Source organism: Dermacentor andersoni, chromosome 2, assembly GCF_023375885.2.
Source record: "Dermacentor andersoni chromosome 2, qqDerAnde1_hic_scaffold, whole genome shotgun sequence".
NCBI lineage: Eukaryota > Metazoa > Arthropoda > Arachnida > Ixodida > Ixodidae > Dermacentor > Dermacentor andersoni.
This window is the reverse complement of record NC_092815.1, coordinates 40,287,355-40,309,353: the sequence shown is the minus strand read 5'-3', so window position 1 is coordinate 40,309,353 and position 21,999 is coordinate 40,287,355. Positions and strand designations below refer to the sequence as shown.

Here is a 21,999-nt window from a genome sequence, read left to right as displayed (position 1 = left end):
TATATAGCCAACTGTGCCCCATAAGAAAATTTGGAAGCAGGATGCCTCTGGCTTCTGTATTTCACTTTTGGGAGAATGGCAACCTGTGTCTAAAATAACAATAAGAAATACCTATCTGGAGGAAAATGACTTCATAACGCACGGAACGTACCCGCCGTATACACACACACACACACACACACACGCACATACAAGCGCGCTCGCACACGCATCGTGCGCAAGTAACACGCAAACCCAACAAGCACCTAGCGCGCAATGCACTATAGCAGCGCTGCTCCTAGGTCCAAGAATATGCAGCTCGAAGGAGCTGCCACGTACATTCAACGCTAATTTTACGGCGAAGCTCTATATGGCTAGCCGATTCGTCCGTCCATCCGTCCGTCTGTCGTATGTACGCCGAAAACTCCTCCGGCGCAACCCCATGCGCGTGCGCGATAAAAAAAAAAGAAACAATATATGCGCGCGATTGGTTGCGCCAGTAGTGACGTCTTTGCTTTCCGTCGCAGCCGAGCGCGTGCGCAGCAGTTCCTCTCCGGCTCCGAAATGGGTAAGCCACGCGTCATGCGTACTCCTGAGGATCAGGAAGCTTTCGATCAGCAACGCCACGAGCAGAACCGCGAACGAGCTTGTCTGTGCTGTGCCAATACTGCTACCCGGGCACAAGAATAGGCTCGCGCTGCCGAGCGCTAGCAGCAACTGCTTACCGAGGATCCGTCAGCCTACCAAGCTTACCAAGCCAGATTAATGAACCGTTGGGATTAACTTAGTGATAAACGCCGGGGCCGCACGTTGCGGCTTCGCTGGTTAACCACCTGTACGGAGTGCTTAGGTGGTTTCTTTTTTTTTTTTTTTTTGCTGTTCTTGTGGCCACAAAGCCCATGCAGACGCACAACACATGCTGTAAGCCAGTGGCAATTGCGTCATTGCAGTTTGTGTAAAAAAAATGTATGTTTGTGTAGTTGATGACGCGCACTTTTCTGTTCGACGTCAGTGCATTTCATCCGTCTCCGCGCATGTGCCCAAATTATCGAATTGACACCTCGATTGCAAACACAATATTTCGTCTCGTATACAAAATGTCGTATGTTCACGCACACTTGTGCTGACAGCCATCACTTGAACCCTATATTAACGCGACAGCGTTAAGGGGCCCGTGTCGCAGAAAATCCGACGTCGGTGGCCATGTCTGTATGAAAAAAATCATTGCGAACCACGCATCCCGATCTATGCAGGCACTCCGCGTGACGCAGAGCGTTACTGAACTAACTGAATTTCTCAAAGTATAATGCGTCAGAAAATTCGTGAAGTACAACTCACACACCACACAGACATGATAGCACCGCATTGTAAATCGAATATACGAGAAACCATAATTCTGTTACGCGCAAACTCAAACACAAACCCATTTTCCGGCTGGCGTTTGAGGTTTGTCTTAGTAGGGGCGGCGCGCCCCTCTCGGTTCCTTGCAACACCATCCAGATGGCGCTCGCCTCCATGCATCCGCGGAATCCGCAGTGGGTGGGGCCAAAAAAAAAGAACCAGAAAGCTCGCCTTCGCGCGTAGCGTCCGCCACCTGCGTTTCCAGGAAAACATTACGGTTACATAAGCTGCAGTTGCCGGGAAGAGTGAGAAGCAGTCATGGATTTTTGAATGCTATCGCGTTCCACTCTTAATACTTGAAGCTTAAGCTTCCTCCAAATTTTTGGGTCTTTGTCCTTCACGCAGCTGATTCCCCTCTACGTGCACACGAGGCTGTCTGGCATTCCTGGCTTCTCGGGACTATTTCTCACCGGTGTCGTGAGTGCCACGCTCAGGTAAGACCCTTTTGTTTTTGCACAAAGGCGTCCATGTTAAAATCTACAAAGGTAGAAGAGAGATAAAAATTAAACATATTCAACAACTTGGCAACCGAAAGAAAGGCCACATTCTGGTGATCCAATGAACCAGGCACTTCAATACAGTCTCTATACAGCATTGAGCAACTCAGCCTTAGGGAGGGAATAAAAACACTCTTCGACGTCAACCGAAAAATCATGAAATTGTTCCCCTGTGTTTTTATGCCCGGACAGGCAGTGATCAAATCAACTCGCTGGAATTGCGCACCAAAAGGGGGTCGTTGACAGACAACAGCTCAAGGCGTTCTTGAAGAAACTTTGACATTTCTCCTTTAAAAGAGTCTTTTTTCGGTCACAGTTGACTTCATAAGCACATCTACTTTGTATGTCTGCGGAAAATAACGAGGTTAAAGTATCTTTCAATACTAGCGCGTGCTTCCTAAGACTATCAAGGTTCATTCCCTGACAAAGTCAAGGCCCTCTACTTTGCCCCTGCCGCAACATTATCTGAACGAACGAAATTCTTCTCAACAGCAACGCAGGCCTTCTGGAAACAAGACTGAATCTGTACAGACTCCCTCAATAGCCTTGCTAAAATTACCGATACGTCGACCGGAAGGAAGGCAATCAACATATACAGAAATACATTTACTTTGTGCAAGGATAGAACGGCTCTCTATGTTTCTAACAAGACCCATAAAAGAGTCATTGTTCTTTTCTGCTAAGATTCACAAAGCAAATGTGCTTCTGGGAGCAATTGTCATCGAAAAAGATTGTTGCCCAGGGCAAATGTCAAAGCTTCTTCAAAAACCACCTTGAGCTGTTGCCTCTCAACGACACCTTTTTGGTGCGCTATTACAGTGGGGTGATTCACTTCTTTTCCGCGCACAGAGAAACAGTTTCATGCTTTTTCGGTTGACGTCGAGGAGAGCTTTTACTCCCTACTTCAGACCGAGTTTCTCAATTAGCGTTTGTATTGAAGTGCCTGGTCCTTTGGGCTTCCAGAATGTAGCCGGCGTTTCGGTTCACAATTTCCTGGAAATGCTTAGTTTTTATCTCTCTTCTACTCTTGTTTATTTTAACACGAACATCTTTGTACAAAAAGATAGAGTGTGCATAGGTTCCCGTATAGCGCCGTCTTAAGTCTAGCGCGTTGTCCTGTCCCCTCTCTCTTTCTCGTTAATTTTCTTTTCGCGTTGGAGAATATGTCGCAGCGAAGACAAAAACACCAACTAGCTCAGGCCTCTTCTTTAGTTGCCTTAACGAATCGTAGACGCTTCCTAACCCGATGAATATATTTTAGAGAAAGGATTTACGACTCTAGAAATTTGAGATTTAAAGTCTGCGAAAAAAGGCAATAGCGCGAATTTTTTCATACCGCCTATCCCACTTCATTTCTTGGTCGCAAGATAAGTGTAATGGAACTATAAAGAGAAAGGGGGATTGAATTTTCTTTCACATAAACGTTCAGGTCACCGTATGTTTTTTTGCTGCTGAATATACAAATATAGTATAGTATATATAGTATAATATAGTATAGTATAGTATAGTATAGTATAGTATAGTATAGTATAGTACAGTAATAAATATGCTAAATATATAAATATAGATATATATACTGTATAGACTGGCCGGACTGCGGGGGCGGAGGGAGTGGGAGGGGGGGGGTCATCGTCATCAGATACCAGCGGAAAGCTGAGAGCGTCAGCAGCCTGCTTCTAAACGAAATCTTTTTGCAGCATACGTGACAATATTTTTGCAGTACCGTGACCTCCGCCGTGAATTCCCTCGCGGCTACCGCCTACGTGGACATGATGGCTCCCTACATGAGGATTGAAGAACGCTGGGTCAACGTGATCACCAAAGGACTGGGTGAGCACACTTCTGAAAGGACGTTCGCCCACAGCACGACCACGTCGGATGTAGCACGTGTGTTGTCAATTATCAAGTGATAGCTAACAGCCATCTATACGACGTTACCTACAGAGTGTCTTCATTTAATATTGAACTTGTAGACGTGGACGATGTAAGCCGCAGGATGAAAATAAATAAATGAAACCCAGGGTCAGGACTCAAATCTTGGTATGCGGTGTGGGAACTGAACGACTACATACTTGAAGCTATGCTGCAGCTCATAAAGTGCTACGCGTAGTGGCAGAGCTATAGCTGCGACCTTGTCTTGGAAATATCTGGCGTGACGAGCTGGTCAACAGCGGTGCTCCTCACGAGGACATATATGCGCCCATGCCTGCTTACAAATAGCGCCGAGCTCGCTTACGTCACCACGATGCGACACGTCAGACAGCAGAGCTGAAATGAAGGCAGCTAATGTTGTCCACAAACAGTTTCAGAAAAATTATGATTTATGTGAAGTTTTTCGAAATATCTATGCTGCAGAAGCAGCTTATTCCTTAAGGTGAACAGGGTGCTAAATGTTGCTAAAAGCTTACTCAAATTCCACGCAAATGTGTGGAATTTCCTTATTATATTTCCAATTTGTAATTTTCTTGTTAGTACATTATGAAACCGCGTCCTATTGCAATGACGCACTGCTTTATTGACGCATGCCGCCACTCCTATGGAGTTTCCGAACGCTTGAGCAGTTTTGAAGACGAGCAACAAGCACGAATCTCTCAGTGCATGCAGCGATCATGGAACAGCAATGTACTTCCAATGATACACATCCAGAGTGCAACTAAATAAAATATTTGAGACAACGTGAAGCTAAAAGCGGACATCGGTGTTCTCTCGCCTCAGTTTTCTTCTCTGTCAATCTGTACCTTCCCAGCTGGCGTGTGACTCAGTGTCAAAGGTACTTTTCTTCCAGCCTTTGCCTCCGGACTCCTGATGACTCTACTGGCGCTGGCTATCCCGTACATTGGTTCTGCTGTGCGGGTAAGCAAAATATAAGTAGCATTTCACTTTGTTACGGTACCGAAGACAGTCGAAAGATACTTGACCCGCGAATACATGTCGCCAGTCATATTAATTAGATAACACACGCACACACGCGCGCACGAACACACACACTCGCCCGCATATACTGCATGACATTGATTCGCGCCTTTGAAAACTTCATATTCTTTTTTGCGCGCGAGCAAGGCCGGATCCAATATTTGTACTTTTTTAGGCTAGGTAGGACAAACAGCACAGAAACGACACATAAAAAAGTCGAAATAGTCGATAAACCTCTAACATCGCGTTCGGCTTTATAGTTCCAGTATGATAAGTGAGAAACAAGGGCTTACGGAAAGGGGGGGGGGGGGGGGCTCTCCGGCTAGCCATAATATAGGCTAACCTGGACGATTATTATAACAAATGTTGATAATAACTTCGTATTTCCATGCGTGCACGCCTCTGCTCCCACATTGTTTGTGAACCTATCGCTTGGCACAATGAGCATGGACATGTTTCAACCATGTGATTCTGCCTGGTCTAGCCATTAATTTGGTCGTGTTCAACGGGTGAGCTGTTTTGGCCCCAAACCACATTATCACCTGAGTAAGTACGGTAATTTCGCTACATTGTTTTCTGTCACTAAATTTCACTGCAAACAGTCGTTTTTGCCACACACTGTTTCAGTTCTGTTCTTTCCTGTAAACGCCAACATAGACAGAAGCTGAGAACGTGAAGAATTTAAAGTATAATAGTCCTACATGTTAGAGAAATGAAGACAAATAACGTAGTCATCGTTAACAGCAATTAGCTGTGCAAGTTCTGATGTCTTCGAAGGATTGTGCAGGATTGCCATAATTTTTAATTCTGTATCGGTGCACTTGGTGCTCTTGAGCATTGCTTACGCCGTCGAATAGGTCATATATGAGCAACAAATGAAATGCTTCTAAACATAATTATCGCCCGATCATTCAAGAACTACAACTATACCAAGAGCCTCTGAGGCGGCGGTGGCTTGGTTAAACCACATTAAACTCGCTGCGAATTCGATCTCATCTAGAACCGCCGTGTTTGCTCAGTGGCTATGGTGTTCGGCTGCTGAGCACTAGGTCACGGGATCGAATACCGGCCACGGCGGCCGCATTTCGATGGGGGTGAAATGCGAAAACACCCGTGTACTTAAATTTAGGTGCACGTTAAAGAACCCCAGGTGGTCGAAATTTCCAGAGCTAGTCCTCCACTACGGCGTGCCTCATAATCAGAAAGTAGTTTTGGCGCGTAAAACCCCATAACATATTTTTTTTTTAATCTGACGCGAGGAGACGATAGTACGAAACGGCTGAGACGAGTTATGAGCATGCATCGAGCGGTTGGGCTGGTCCGCATGACACCAGGAGGCCTATTCTGTGTTTCCACCTAGTGGACATGTCCATTTTGTCTGCTGTTGAAGTGCTGATTGGTTGAAGCATCTGTTTCCTTTTGTCACGTACCCAAGCTCGTACCCAAGCATATCTAGCTTGCAGGCTATCATTTCTATCATAAGTACTGCTATATCAATTTGTTTAATATGTCAGAGAGGGTTTCCTGCGCACAATGCTAGCTATACGATGAAACAGTTTATATACAGCGAAGATTTGTGTTAGTGCATAAAGAGCCGAAAATCGAGTACACGCACGCACACGCAAGCGTGTGCGCACACACATTGTACAGAGCCTTTTGTTAAGCAAAGCTGCTAACTACTAGCGAGTACGACAGACTCATTGAGTCTGTTATGGTTTCAGAGGCAGCATACGTACGTAGCGCAATTCAAATCCATTCTATCCGCAAGAAGCATTTACTTCCTCATTACCGTGCAGCCGCAGGTGCGCGAAGGTGAGCTTTCTAGTTCTTTCTTTTTCTTTACTCCGCACCACCAGCGCCGCCGCTGACGCAGATGCGCGGAGGCGAGCGCCGTCTGGTGGTGGTGCAAGGAACCCAGCGGCGCGCGCGTAGTGCGTGCTCCGCTCTGATTGGTTGACATATTCGGCAAGAGAACAGCCAGACCCAGCCACGATCGCGAAACCCGCGAGGTTCGCAATAAAAGGCTTCGCTTTTAAAAGTGTTGCCTTAACGCTACCGCAGGTATTCATGGTGATGCACAGCAGCGCTTCGGGACCGTTCATCGGCATCTATCTGCTGGCACTGGCTTTCCCGTGGGCCAATACAAAGGCAAGCATCTAAGAGTTTGTTGCAGCATGTCTTTACGACTTCTCAGCTAACATTGCACGACTGGGTTAAGCTAATAACGAAGTTAAAGAGTGTACGCTTATGCTGCACATGGTACACACGAAAGCAGTGCTTTGAACGAGCACAGATAAATGGCTTTGTTTTTGTGACCCTTAAGAACAACATGTATTCATCTCTCTTGTTCTTCACTCATGATTACGCTCTCCGCGAAATCCACAAATCGAATTCATATTGTATATTTAGGATAGCGCACATGGGATACTCAGAATAAGGATGAATCGCGGCTGGTTTGGTGCACTCGCGCGCGTTATTGAGAAGTGCGCGCGTACTGCAGTCCGGCCGTGGATGAAAATGTACTTATACAGTTTAGAATAATAAAAATAGACGATGAAGCAAGGGGGAAGACAGGAAGATTAACCAAAGTACACAGTTGCCTGGGTGGCTTCGTTAACAGCGGGAAAGTACAAAATAGGCTATGTAACTAAATATCTGCCAGAAGTTGTGGAAAAGCCTACTCAAAACAAGACTATTTTTAAGATTTTATGAGCACACTGTAATTGCTACAGCCACGCTGGTCTAAATAATAGTGAAAAACGGCGTGCAATCAGCTATCGCGTGACCTTTTACAAGCATGATCACCAGATTTAAGAAATAGTTCTACCGACGAGTGGCGCCATCTTGCGCATCTCATCTAAAAGCACCACCAAACTAATGAGCTAAAGCGAAAAGTGCTGGACCACGTAAACGCGTCACAATGATTATAGAAAGTCGTAGTCATGCCAAGTTTGCGGACTATACGAGAATATGGCAATCCGCTGCCACGTATAGCCGTATGAGAGAAGTTATGCCCTTGCATTCGTCGTTCCGGATGGAATATTTTTGCATTTTTATACAGTGATGAGGAATCGCTTATAAACTGACCTTTTTAGAGCCATTTCGAAACGACAGTACGGCATTTACGATGAAACAGCCGCTCCATTTTCACTTCAGCTCCCGAACTGAGTCACCCAGAAGCAGGGGATGTATTCTGCGACGATCACTCTCGGCGCTACTACTGCCTTGGCCACGCATTCGCCATCGGCTGGCGTGGATCAGCTGTTTTAGCAAAATCAGATGACCTGATTGGCTGGTTGAGCACTACGTCATCGGATTTTGCTCAAGCAGCAAATCATTGCGCGCCTGACGACGATACTATAGCCGAGGAGACATTGTCGTCGAAAGTGATCGTCGCAAAATACGGCCCCATATCCGCGAATTTAAAAATTTTCAACACGCTGCTAATAATGCACAGACCTGCGCTAAATCTATGAACAAGAGGCAGAGTGATCTTGCACATATACAGTTAAAACGCATACGCTCTTGTTAGAACTTTATTATCCTCCGCAATTGCACGTCGGATTGAAGGATGTACATAGCAGTAGAATATGCGGAGACCGCAGTGCGGATTCTGTGACTTGTTACCTTTGCGTGCCAGGTACAACGAACACGTTCTCCCGCAGTTCTGTGACTATATATACTGACTGCGTCCATTCGCAGGGCGTCATGGTGTCGGCGTCTCTTACCACGGCCTTCCAGCTGTGGGTGCTGACGGGCAAGCTCTTCAACGGCGTAAAACCAGCTGCCATGCCGATGACGCTCGACCACTGCCCCGGAAATGCCACGGTGCTCGCCGCTACCTTCGCATCAAAGATGGCAGCCGCTGCAGCCGCCAAGTACGTCACTCAAAGTGCTGGGGCGGGGCGGAGGGCAAAGCCCAAGGCAAAAAGAAAAGTGCTGTCTCTTCCGTAATCGACAGTAGACGTAAGCATGAAATGGCAACTGGCAAGGCAGAGTGGTCGGAGATGGTACTAGCGACAATCTTAAAATGGGTGTAGTGCACGTTCGCAACGGGCACAGCCCACCACACCACACCACGCCATACTGTGCACTGGTCCATATGGACGCTGCCAAGCTAGAAGAAAATCGGCTGAAGGTCGCACGACAGGCAGCGAAAGACGCCAGGGCGGCAGAGCGCACTGCCCAGCTATAAGAATGAACTACGTGTCAAAACCACGATTTGATTACGAGTCACGCCGTAGTGGGGAACTACGGATTAATTTTGACCACCAGATTATCTTTAATGTGCCCCCAATGCACGGGACGTAGGTGCTTTTGCATTTCGCCCCCATAGAAATGCGGCCGCCGCGGCCAGGATTTGATCCCGCGACGTCGTGTTTAGCAACGCAACACCATAGCCGCTAAGCCACCGCGGCGGGTAGAAGCGCCTGAAGGAGGCGCCTACGCCGCTTGGCGCCATCTTTCGAGGTGACCCGTGCCACGGAACTCACGGACCACTGGCGTTCAGCGATCAGCGTCAAAACAGGACAATTATGTGTATGGCACCCTGCATCTGCGTTTATAACGTCCCTATTGGAAATGACAAATAAAACCTTAGCGGACTAGAAGTTACAGCTTGAGTGATATTGTGAACAAGCATTAAGAAGAACTCGGGAGCAATATTTTTGTAACTTGTTTGGGAAGTAACTAGCTGATCTAATGCGCTCCTGTACAAAGGGTTTGGGTCAGAGTTTTCATTGGTTGCCCGGGTGATCTCGTTTTGTTCTCGCAGCTTGCCCGGATGTTTTCGTTTGAGTGCCCGGATAACAGCGCTGATTCCTGGCTTAAGGTTACTCGAAGGTCGCCGACAACGGGAGCTAAAAGCATTTCATGCTTAATATAATATCCGTGGCAGGGCCACGTTATTACCAGTGGGTGAAGCTAACACTAACGCTGCTTTCTCAACCCGCGCGAATCATGCGAAGCCCATTTCGTCTGTTCGACGCTTCGCCGTGCTCTCTCAAGGATTGCAGGATTAAGCGTCGCTCCCATCTATAGATCACTATCATCTGTCAGTTTATTGAACAGTGTGCTGCGAGAAAATGCCAAGCCAAGTCGCGACACGCGAGAGCGGGCGATGACGGTTTCGCAAGCGCGCTGCATTATCGTCCATATCAGCGGCGGGAGCATACTTTGTCACTGTACAAGCAGGCCTTGCCTGTAAGCTAGTGGGAACAGAGCCTGTTAACAGTTGTACAATGGCGCGGTTGCAGACATTTTTTCTCTTGTCTCCTCCATAGCCATTCGAAGTTTCACAGCGTTCCTGCTTTTCTCATTCAAATCATCCTTCACCTACCTCTCCCCGTTTTTTTGCGTCTGTGTTGCCGTGGCATCATGCGTTCTCTCATGTCGTATGCACCAAATATCGTGTCTGTAGCTTAGCGTTGTTAGGGGGTCTCTGTGCAAGCACTGAAGCGCTGTGCATTCTGCGCCAGGTGTTTCTACTTAATGCGAAACATTTTCCTGACACCGGGCACTTTGCAATCGATCGGTAAGTAGGTCTAGGCACGCTTGGGACGTCTTCAATAAAGAGAAACGGTATGTGTCCCCATGGTGCGATTTAAACCGGAGTCTCCCAATAGAGCCCGATGCGTTGCCCGTCATGCCGCAGAAGCATGCTTGGTACGACAGAATAATTTTACGCCTCCTTCACTCGTGCATGCCAGCGATTTAAGACGCTCGGCGCCCTCGTCACGCCGCATAGCGACAATTATATATCTAGGCGTCTGTCAATTTCCCCCATTCTTCCCTAGTAGTAGTTAGCTGTTCGAGACACCATGTGACATTGCACCGCCAACTGGAAAGAGAGACAGCAAAAAAATGTTTAGTGGTATGTCGAGAGGTTAGCCTAGCGACAGGCTTGGCATATGCGTGCTATACCTCAGGTAAGGTGGAGAAGGAGGTAAGAAAGGAAGTGAGAGAAAAAAAGAAGCCCACGCACTAACACATATACAAGCGCGCAAAATACACTAGTACAGAAGTTATTTACAGTCTCATTGCGGTACTTATCCCGTGGAAATGCTATAAGCGTCTTAGTGGGCCGCAGTTCAGACCCAGAACGCCTTTGCCATCCTCCCAGTGTGCCAGTGCGTAACCTTTGGTACCGGCCAAGGTTGTAACGGAACAGGTTACAATATTCCTTCACCTCGGTGTCATAAATCAGTCGTTATGCAACCGTTGCCGCATTCGTCACACACAGGCTCGCATCACACATGCACATAGTAGTTCGACAGCAACATCTCGCTCGATCTGATAGCGATTTGCAGTACCTCGAACAACAATGGATTAGAGTTGCCTTCGGCACTCTCTGGCTCTAGCTGCAGAACATTCATTCCAGGGTGCTGATATAGCTAAAACACTTTCCGAGTATATTATTTATTTTTTATGTTATTAGGCTGCTAATTGTGCGTAACACGAACTTCTTTACGACCGCCGCTACATGTGTTGTGTTGCCGAAAAAAAAATCAGTTTCCTTTGTTTTCTTTGCTTCCTCAAAAACTTCCATCTCAGTTGAAATGGGCGGTGTAATTTTTTTTCTTTTTCTTTCACCATCGGTCCTATAGCAAGCGCGATATCTTCCCGCTCTACCTGCTGTCCAGCTACTGGAGCGGCCTCATAGCTGCCGTGATGACCATCGCCATTGGACTCACAGTCAGCGCCGCCACAGGTTGGTAATTTCATAGCATTTATTACGATAGTAAGGAAGGGATAAAAAAAGGAAATAAACAGTAAGAAAGGAAGAACGAACAAAAGAAAGAACGAATGTGCGACTTGGACAGTTAGGATTATTTCCAGTCAAAAACAAACTGCACCTAACGGACACTATGTCCTAGCCAAGATTAGTCATCGCAATGCCGTTTTACATGCGCCATTACGCGAACCGGGAAAAATAAACTATACACCCTCACGCGATGTTATATGAGTATGCGGTGGTGCTGTATCTCTTAATATGTTATCGCCAAACGCTCTGCGGCCCTTCAGCTGTATAGCCTCCAGAGGATACAAGTGTCTTAAGGGCTTTATTGGACGCAGAAACGAAAAGGCTCGGTTTAGTCTGTTTACACATTTTCCCAGCCGTATGAAGTTGATCATACGTTTACATCAAGTGACAGCAATGTCATAGACTTTTGAAGTCTGCTAAAAAATAGAACAATAACAAAATATAAGCTACAAACAAACTGTAGACAAGACACGCAATGGCCCCTCCGTCCCCCTACTCCGGAAAGAAATCACGCAATGCCATTTTGACTGGACATTTCCGGCAGCAATGTTTGTCGCAAAAGTGTGACTTTGTTCGTCTACTCTGTTAGGGCTGCAGTACCAGGGTGTCTACCAACCGGGAAAACCGGAAATTCTCAGGGATGTTGAAAAGTCTGGAAATACTCAGGGAAACTCAGGGAATTTTTGTTACTATCAGGGAAAATTAGCTGTAATTTTATTGAAAGGGAACGAAAGTCGCGCTAATGCTGGCTCGAGCAGCAGAGAGAGATCGTAACGAATCGTCTTTGACGCCATGTCGTCGGCTGGAAGAGTTACCAGCCTACAGTCAACGACCGACTTTCCGGACGCCCGATAATTCGGACGGCTTCGCGGCACCACCACGTACCCCATAGAGTCGATGTATGAAAACGTCTGAAATTTCGGACGCAAGAACCCTCCGCTGTCCGATTTTCCGAACTTGTTGCTATCCGCAGGTCCGAAACGGCATTAATCGATGCCACGACCGCCGCCGTTTTGATAACCTCGCCTCGTCTAACCGGCGCTCTCGTACGCAGATCTGCTGGCAGCCGTAACTACCACCGTGGCAAATACTAGGCCTAGCTGCTTCGACTTTTGCTATTAAGTTTCTTGTTTTAGGCGCAGTGTTTTTTATTGAAAGAATTCGCCGCTATCAGCAATTACAGCGACTCGGACTTTGTGCTCCTCGCGATTGGCTTCAAAGCTCGGAAAGCTCGACGCGTTGCATAATGCTGGTTCTCAAAAGTGAGCTTCGCCTCAATACAGAAATGTTACGCGGTGAAGCTAACGCGAGAGTATTGCGTTCGAAGCATAAGTGCGTGCAGAGGCAATTGTCACGGGACACAGTATGTATTCCTTAATTATACACGCGTCCACCCGCAATCTCCTGTCACAGTACGAGCACCGATATGCATAATAAGTGTACTGGCAGGCCTCTTCGGATGTGCCTGAGGCGATTTGAGTCATTAAAGGCAGTAGAAGACATCCATTCATTTCTGTGTGCATCTCACTTTATTGATATTTGAGAATGTTCGACTCGATTTGCAATAAGCATTTCTTTCAAATATATTTTATTCACTGCGCATTTTACTAACCCCTCCCTTCTGATTTCTTTTTGAATAAAATAAACGCTGCTCCTTACTACTTAAACTGGATTAAGTAGTTTTTTTTTTATTTTTTAGCACGGTTACTAGAGAGTGACATCATTGGGCGACATGGTGTCAGCCAGTCTTGCCAGCCCGTCAGCCCGTCTGGGTCAGTCAGGGAATTTTGCAAAGGCACTTAGGGAAAACCCAGAAAACTCAGGGAATTTGAAATGTCAATTTGGTAGGCACCCTGAGTACTTCCTCATATAATCCTAAGTGTATGGTGTAACCGCAGCATTACGTAATGGCGTTTTGAATCGTTTGGCTACCTTTGCGACGCACGCATGAGTTTCGGATACAAGTTACTAGCGGTGGTGTATTTGTGAAGGACTGCAGTGTTTCGAGTTTGTTTGCTCAAGTTGCAGTTACACTTGCCTTTTGCGCATCTCGACGCATGCAGGAGGCAACAAGAACACTGCGAAACACATCCCCCTCACCAGTGAGGTCTTCCTCCAACTCTGGGCTAAGGTAAAGCTTCTCAAGGTGAGTCTCATTTGTCGGTAACATTTGTCTTGAAAGTCCGATGCAGTGCGTCTGGTGCACATACGTTGGTCATGAAAATTTACTATCTTAATGTCTCGAGTCGTCGCCCCACATCCTCGGCAGGCGTAACAGCAAAAGAAAAGGGCGGTGGGCGATGTCTAGGTGAAAACTTGATGAGACGACCGCGAAATACATTTGAAAGTGACCCATTTACTTCGTAAAACCAATGCTCCATGTATTTTTAAAGCGTTATCCAGATACATCATATCAGGTTTACCCGTCGGCGTCTCAATCGAAACCATAAAGGAGCTGTCGTTATCCGAGTCGGAAGTGACACAAGGAGCTCAGTACCAATAAGCTCTCTTCACTCTAAAGCGCTGAAATTACACCATCATCACTTGGCGATGATGCATGTCACCGATTCAGCTCGTTATATATCTACGGTGTCATCGAGGACAATTGAAATGGCGCAGTGCTAAAAAAAAGACCACAATTTCAGACATCGAAAAGCAATGTTTTTATTATATGATGATTGCAAGTTCTGTTGCGTGGGCGAACTGGAGGTGGTTGGTTGCATTGTGTTTCTCGGAAATGGGCAATGACTCGAGATTTTATGGGCACCTGGAAGCCAAATCCTGTAGCTAAGCAAGTCCTTTCTCACGCAAAACCTCGCAGCCCGCTCACGATGGCTGGGACTGCTGCAGACACGCTACCACAGAGTCCCATCAACTGCGAACCATAGCGGCGAGGGTAGAGAGTGAAGAATGGATGAGACGATGCAGCCATCAGTGGTGCTCACCACCGGACCTCTCGTCTCGGTGCTCTTCGCAAAACGAATATATTGTGTAAGGGCAGACAGACAAACAAAACTGGCATTGATGTCACACTGGCATTTTCGATCTTCACTGGAAACGATACGTATCAAACCTATCAACCAGGATCGAAGTGCGCGAAACATGAGCCTCTGTACAGTCGGATCGAAGACAAGCGGCATGAGAGAAGCACGGGGTACAGTTCTCTTATTTCCTCTGACTCAAGCATACTCGAACGTACCCGTGTGTTATAAATGTTTGACGTTTTCTGGCGGCTTTTCAAGAGTCTCCCGCCTAAAGTAATTGTTTAACGCGGTGAATATATATCAAAGAAGCGGAGCGCCGATGTATATGTCATTTCTTTTCGCCTGTTGCCCTTCTACGCTTATGACGCATTTCCTATATCATGCGCCTACCGCCTTTTGATTTGCAGACGAGCAGATAATGGCTCTACGTTCCCTATTAAACGAACTTCCTTGTATAATGAAAATGTTGCTTATTTAAACGCTCCCGACCATGATGCGGATTCTTGCATTGTAGCCTTGTACCTATATCCTTATATTTGTGTCTATGAGCTCACTTTATCTAATTTATGTGTGCCTTACACATTTTTGATGCTACGGTATATGTACGTACATTTTAAGAAGCTTTTGTTAATATTTAAAATTTATTTTGAAGACGCGTAATTTAACACTACTATAAGAGCTATTCTGTTGTCTCTGCTGGTGTACACGGGGCCAAATTCTCCTCAAACCGTCCTGCGCGGCTTTTTCCTTGGCTCCTTTTTCACTGTACCGCGAAAATAAAATAATCTGAACTGTACTGAACTGGTTAAGCGTTTTGTTTGTATGTGTGTTGAACAGTTGTCGTAACAGTAGAGACGTCAGCCTGGAGCCAACGTTTCAACAAGGGGCTTGCGGAAACGTTGTGCGTGGGGACTTGTGTCGGGTTTTGGCTCAGGGCGGCCTAACAAAGACAAGCCCTCTTGTTGAAACGCTGGCTCCAGGCTCAGGCGTCCCTTGTTTAACCACTCTTGATCCATTCAAGTCTACATCTTCGTACCTATGACCTCGTATCTTGTCTATGCACTGCCGTTAGTTCTTGCTCCAATCATAAATATACACTCTACATGCTTGACGCTCATTTCTTTGCAATTTGGACCGCGCACGCGCGATGCTACGTTTTTCTTGCCAGCGGCACTAGATATTTGAAGCTTAAATGAGAGTTTGACTTGTTGCATGGAAAATATCCATGGCCCTATTTTTACGCTCCAGCTTCCAACAGACAAGGATCTGCAATACCTCATCCTGCGGCTCTCCATGGGTGCTTCACATGTGTGCTGGCATTACAGGCCAAGAGAGTCAAGCCTGAAGAATATTCGTCGGAGTTATGTTGTCAACGTGTTTTCTACAATATAGGACCCTCGGTTGACAACGGGGTACCTGACAGGCATGTAGGCCTGACAAAACGATGTTCTCTGCGAACCACGCAAACATGACGTCGCATGTGTAACCAGAGTGGTGTATGTTATTCTTCCGTCGTACGGTGATGAATATGTCGGTCAAACGTGGCAGTGCCTGAGTGTGTACCTCTAGGAACAGGAAAAAAATCACGTATACCCTCATTTTGACTTAAACAACCTACTTTGTCCCATATATCTGAAGAATATGCCGCTTCCATACATATATTTACTGACGGCCGGTGTCAACAACGTCCTCAATCGCGACGTTCGTGATACGGAATATCAACATGAGTAAGAGCTTTGTTCTCGACCACCAAACTACACCAAAGGCCACAGAGAATGTTGCCATTCGGGAGGCAATTCCTTATATCTCGATGGAGCCACATAAGACTTGGACTATATTTTGAGATTCCAAGCCGGCACTCCAAGTGATCGATTCTGCACTTAGGCGAGGACCTTACTATGTCCTTGTTCAAGAGGTGGTTGAATCACACGATGTCGCCCTGAAAGCTGGCCGTTGCATAATGTTTCAATGGATTCCGGGACATTGTGGCTTACATGAAATAAGAGCTCGCCGATATGGAGGCAAAGATGGCCCACATTAATGCCGCACCAATGTCCATCCCATTTTCACGACCAGATACTAATGTCCTAGTGTAGAGACTTCTGCGCGATAATACCGCAGTGTAGTGGACCTCGCCAGGTCATCGTCATCGCCGCCTCCCCGAACTCGACCTAGAGATGAAAATACGGATACCACCCACCAAGAAGAGGTGCAATGCAAGCTTGCTTCACAAATTACGATTAGGTGCAGCCTTCACTCGGCGCTACCTGCATCTCATCGGCCGGGCGGACAGTCCAAATTGCGAGGAATGCGGTATCCCTGAGACGACAGTACACCTCTTGCGCACCTACCCGCGGTTTGATGTACAGAGAAAATCGCTGATAGACATGTTGTCGAAATTTGTCGTTACACCATTGACTGAAAAGGTTCTATTGGGACATTCACCTGATCCTCATCATCAACCTGATAACCTGAAGGCTCTTAACAAATGCAGAAGAGTACGCATTTGGGCTGGTTGGTTCATGATTACGAGCAATAAAAACAGCGCTAAACGACAGGACGAGTGAAGGGACACAGACAACAGCGCTGACTAACAACCAAAGTGTCTTTATTCTTTCAGTCAGCATATATATGCTCCGCCGCTATCTGAAACCACAGAATCAACAGAATTGGGCATGCGCAGGGGCATTGCAATTAATGCGATATATGAAGGCAATCTACTTCGGAAGGAGAGAAATAGAAGGGAGGCTTACACATGCTTCGCCACTAACGTGAATGTGAAAAGCTTCGCAAATAAGGCGTGCGCGGTCATCGCGGTATTTTGACAGGTAGGTCACACCTTCGAAAGATGGCTTGCAGCCGCATTCATTGCAATGCAGTCACAACTGACTATCTTTTGCTCGTTTTTGAAAATCGCATGCGCGAGCACTCAAACACACACACACACACACACACACACACACACACACACACACACACACACACACACACACACACACACACACACACACACACACACACACACACACACACACACACGCACACGCACACGCACACGCACACGCACACGCACACACACACACACACACACGTGTGTGTCGTTGAACACGAATTGTCTAGGGGCTGCATGTCGCATTTGGTGGTAAACCGCCGAACTTGTCGATGCAAGCATCGTTGAGAAGACGCATCCATCATTTTCAGGCACCGACAACCAACTAACCCGAAAACTCGCCGAGGTGCTGCAAATGCATTAGTCAACCATCATACGAATTTGCATTCTTAACTCTAAGGTGTGACATACGTTACTCTTCTGTATGACGGCTGATGCGCACGCACGTTCGGTATTTACCCTATCTTAATAAGTATCGTGCAGTGCATATATATAATTTGCCTTCGTATAAATATAGTTGTTCTGTTCTCGTTCGTCTCTCTTCGTGGCACTTGATCCTCTTCCTACTGTTTGCAGGAGCCCGAAGAGGAAAAAGCGCAAAAAGAGCCCCTCAAACTCATCAACGTATCGGAATTGGGGGCAACACCTTTCGCATAGAACGGATCTTTTAATCTCTCTAGACCTACCCAGACTGACCGGAGGAAGCTCGCTAAGTTCAGACAAAGGGTGCAGAGAAAAGTTTTTGACGCAGAACTTTGTGCGCATGAGATTCAGTGAGGCTATCTGAAAGACAAAGTTCACTGACGATAAGGCTAAATTTTCGCAGATGCTAAACTTAGGCTTTCGCAACGCGATAGATTTATCATAGCAGATCGACACACGCGTAATGTAAGTTAATTATACAATAAAAAATACGTTAACGACTTTGCAACTTTAATTAAGCATTATACGCACCTTTATTCATAAAGTGGCGTTTATTTTTATAAAAGCACGCACAACAGAGTGTCACGAAGTCTTCCAGCGCAGTAGGGTCCTTTATAGCTGGGCTCCTCAGACGTATGACTACATGAAACGATTGCAAAAAGTTTAGTGGGTGTCTGATATCTACCTCGGTAGCGGTCTCGGAGTTGGTGTCGCATTTTAAGACTACTTGTGTGATGTTCTTCCTTCAATTTTTATGATATAAACACGAAGCTTTCATCTGTTCTTAGGTTCATTCCCTCTCATAGTCATAACCATCATCGGTACGCCACCGCCAGCACCAGTGTGAATGCAAGGATAATGAAAGTACCCAGGTTACTTAATATAATGTTCCTCTGGATTGCATGTAACCCTGCGAGAATATTTAAAGTGGTACATCACCTTCAGCGCCAGTGTAAGTGCAAGGATAATGAAAGTACCCAGGCTACTTAATATTATCTTCCTCTGGGATTGCATGCAATTGTGCGAGAATATTCAAAGCTGCAACTTCAAGCTGTCTGCTGTTAAATATGGTGGATCTGACAGAACGAAAAGACATTTCCAAGCAAGAAGTGCACTCGGAAAATTTTCCACAGATGTGTTGCTTATGGTCATCTCTTCATTCCCCACATATTCATAGTCAAAGGTAATTAACCATGGTAAATAAAGTATGCGAATTGGACTAAAACGACGTTGTTGTTTTTCCGTTGTTCTTGTCCTTTTACTTTAGTTTATAATAAAGCAAAACCTATGCGAGGTACACCTTGGGAAGTCCTCGGCGTTGTATGGTAGAGTTGTTAATAAGTATAATACATATCGTCATTTCACGTGAAAGAATATTTTCTAAAAATCCCTGGATACCTGGGGAGCGTTAAGCAGATAAACATCTGAGACGGCAAACAACTGCGTAGCGCCACTCAACTTATTTTACTTAGTAGTTTACGGCGGCATGCCTTGTGCATTGCGCGCTATAAAGCGGGGGCTACATGGGGCGTTTTTCTCCTGCGATTATCGCGCGCCAAAAAAAAAAAAAAAAACGCGCTGGCGGGACGCCGGCCAGGCTACATGAGGCGTACGAGCGGCGAACGCCGCCGCAGTGTGGCCAGACAAGGCAAAAATGTTTTGGCTACCACTAAATGAACGAACAATGCTTATATGTTGTTTGCTTGTGTTGTAATTATTAAATTATGCAATAAATACCCCACTAATATGTCTATACACATTACCAGGTATGCTTTCGCCGACGTAGCCATGGTGCTGACCATGGTGCGAAGTATTCAAGGGACGGCAAGGAACGGTGAGACGGCTGGCCGCTCCCGCCGAAAACAGACGGAAGTGACTCCGACAGGCACTTCCGGTAGCGTCAGACGCGTGCGTGCCGCGTCAAAGTCTAGCCGGTCTTGATCGGCGGCGGCGGCGGGCGTTTTTCTCGACGCCGGGCGTCAGATCGGCGCCGTGAGGCGAAAATCGCCTCAAAAACGCTCCATGTATTCAGGGCTTAACTGACGCGAAAAGAAATAGCCGTGAGGGACTGAATAAAAATAAGCAGACTTCCCTGATTCCTTTAGCTCTGATTGCATTCGCCAGTGCAGGGTAGCCTGCCGGGCTCAGCCTGGTTAACCTCCTTGCCTGTCCCTTATGACTTTCTCTTTGACTACTGCGACAGCAACAGACTCTGAGATCGGACACCGGCATCTTTATTAAAGCGATCGCATTCTTTAGCTACTTCCCCGAGTTTTCGTGGCTGGCGGATGGCGATCTGGGATAAAGTAACATTGCCTTCGTCCGCTATGCATTGTTGCCTTCGTGGCCTCCATATACGCGCTCAGACGTCACCACACTCACAGTCTGCATGGAGCGAAAGAAATGTAGGGTGGAGCCCTTAGTTCGGGACTCCATTGGCTCGCGCCACTCCACGTGCCCGCTGGATAAACCGTCGCTGCTTGTGCGAGTCTGAGCCGGTCAGCTCAGTCTCCCAGGAAGGCGTTGTGGGTAGAGTAATGAGGGGGGGGGGGGGAAGGAGTAGCCCGAGAGGTGCGAATATTCCTAGATGCAATGATGTACAGTGGACACTGCTCCAAAGGAGGGACAGGGGGATGGGTAGTGGGAGGGTTGGAAGAGGGTGAACGGTTAAAAATGCGTGGGAGGGTAGTGTCACTCGTCGCCACGTGACGGCTTCTTCTAAGGGAATGGTGCGGTGGGGAGACGTGCCTCCTGCTTTGTCTGTAATGTTGTAGCGTTTAGAATAAGTTGAGTGGCTCTGTTGAATCGCCTGTTTTGGACAGCTCTTCTAGTGGTGCCCGGTCAGCGAGCTCACGAGCTGCCGCTTAGCGCGTTTATTGCCGTGGAGTCCAGGTGAATGCAATGCGCAGGCGCACAAAGTACAGAACACCGAAAGTGCACGCTAACGCTTAGCGCGTCCAGTTCCCGAGAGAGAGAGAGAGAGAAGGGAAGACGGAAAGGCAGGGAGGTTAACCAGACTGAGTCCAGTTTGCTACCCTACAACCCGAGTATACACATTGCCTCAGGGGCATGAGCTTGGATCCAAGTGGCTGTGGTGGGCGAAGTTTTTTGTTCGTCCTATGATGAGGACGAAGCCGAAAGGATAATTATGGGGGTCTGGTAGCGATAGAACGAGAACGACAAAGATTTGACCTCGGCGGTCCTCGGTGGACAGACTCAGTTTCGAGCCTTCAACTGCTGTCGTACTGAAATTTTTGTATCAAAAGAAAAGTCGTAGCAAATGTTCTTTCCTGCCACATTGCAATTTTTTCTTGAAATCCACACCTTTGTTGGACTTCTTCGTGACGAGAGTCACAGAACGCCTTCATCTTCAGAACGCAAGCTTGGCAATATTCCGTATATCCTTTGTGAGTTTCGGCCGTTCTGTTTGGGAGTTCTAGCTAGCTTTCCAAGCGCCGAGCTTTCCACAGCATGCATTGCTTGCTTTAACTTTAACCGAACGTATGCAATCACTGAAATGCGAACAGTGGAGCACACGATTTTTTAGTAGTCCTGATGAATAACAAAGGGCGCGGAGATGTACGACGAATTCGTATGTGTCACGGAGACCGTTTGTTGCGCATCACAGTTGGTCGCACATCTCCGCGGTCTTTGTTATTTCTATATAGGTACGTAAAAAGCAAGCGCTTTGTCGCCGTGAGCAATATTTGTCAACACTGCAAGCTCTCCATCTTTGTATTCATGCACAAGCTTTAGCCCAGGATCCTTAAAAAAAGTTTACCACGCTGATTACTGCACTTGCAGCACGTCAACCATCTGTCACGCGTTGGTGATGAGGAGGCAGTCGAGAACTTCAAGCAGGCACTGCTTCTGCTCTTTCTGACGAGTTCCTTTGTCGATTGATTTAACAATCGTCGCCGGATTTATCACAACATTTGAGTATTGAGAAGACATACAAAAATGGCCTGAAAAAATAAGAAATGACTCAGATAGACGCGCAGACGAACAATTAATTATTAGCGTGTACGCGCTTTAATCGCTGAGAAATGTATAGCGGGCGCGTTAAGGCACTTGGTACAATGGCCACATGAATGAACAGATGAAGAACAACTTGCTATTGAAGAAAACGATAGACTATACTAAAAGTTA

At 46.7% G+C, this 21,999-nt stretch overlaps 1 protein-coding gene across 2 annotated transcripts in view; it reads left to right on the top strand.

The window, feature by feature from the left end:
- The window catches only part of LOC126542401 (sodium-coupled monocarboxylate transporter 1-like), a 57,799-nt gene extending 38,724 nt beyond the window's left edge, over positions 1–19,075 (top strand). Inside the window, exons 8-15 of one of the 2 annotated variants that reach the window (XM_050189460.3) lie at positions 1,726–1,814; positions 3,598–3,707; positions 4,663–4,730; positions 6,852–6,938; positions 8,493–8,668; positions 11,396–11,499; positions 13,617–13,699; positions 18,004–19,075. In XM_050189460.3, the coding sequence (XP_050045417.1) occupies positions 1,726–1,814; positions 3,598–3,707; positions 4,663–4,730; positions 6,852–6,938; positions 8,493–8,668; positions 11,396–11,499; positions 13,617–13,699; positions 18,004–18,084 (798 nt within the window). In that variant the 3' untranslated portion in view covers positions 18,085–19,075. Of the gene's footprint in view, positions 1–1,725; positions 1,815–3,597; positions 3,708–4,662; positions 4,731–6,851; positions 6,939–8,492; positions 8,669–11,395; positions 11,500–13,616; positions 13,700–14,374; positions 15,334–18,003 lie in introns of those variants that run through there. The other variant, XM_050189459.3, reaches the window with a different exon arrangement.
- The last annotated feature ends 2,924 nt before the right edge of the window (positions 19,076–21,999 follow it).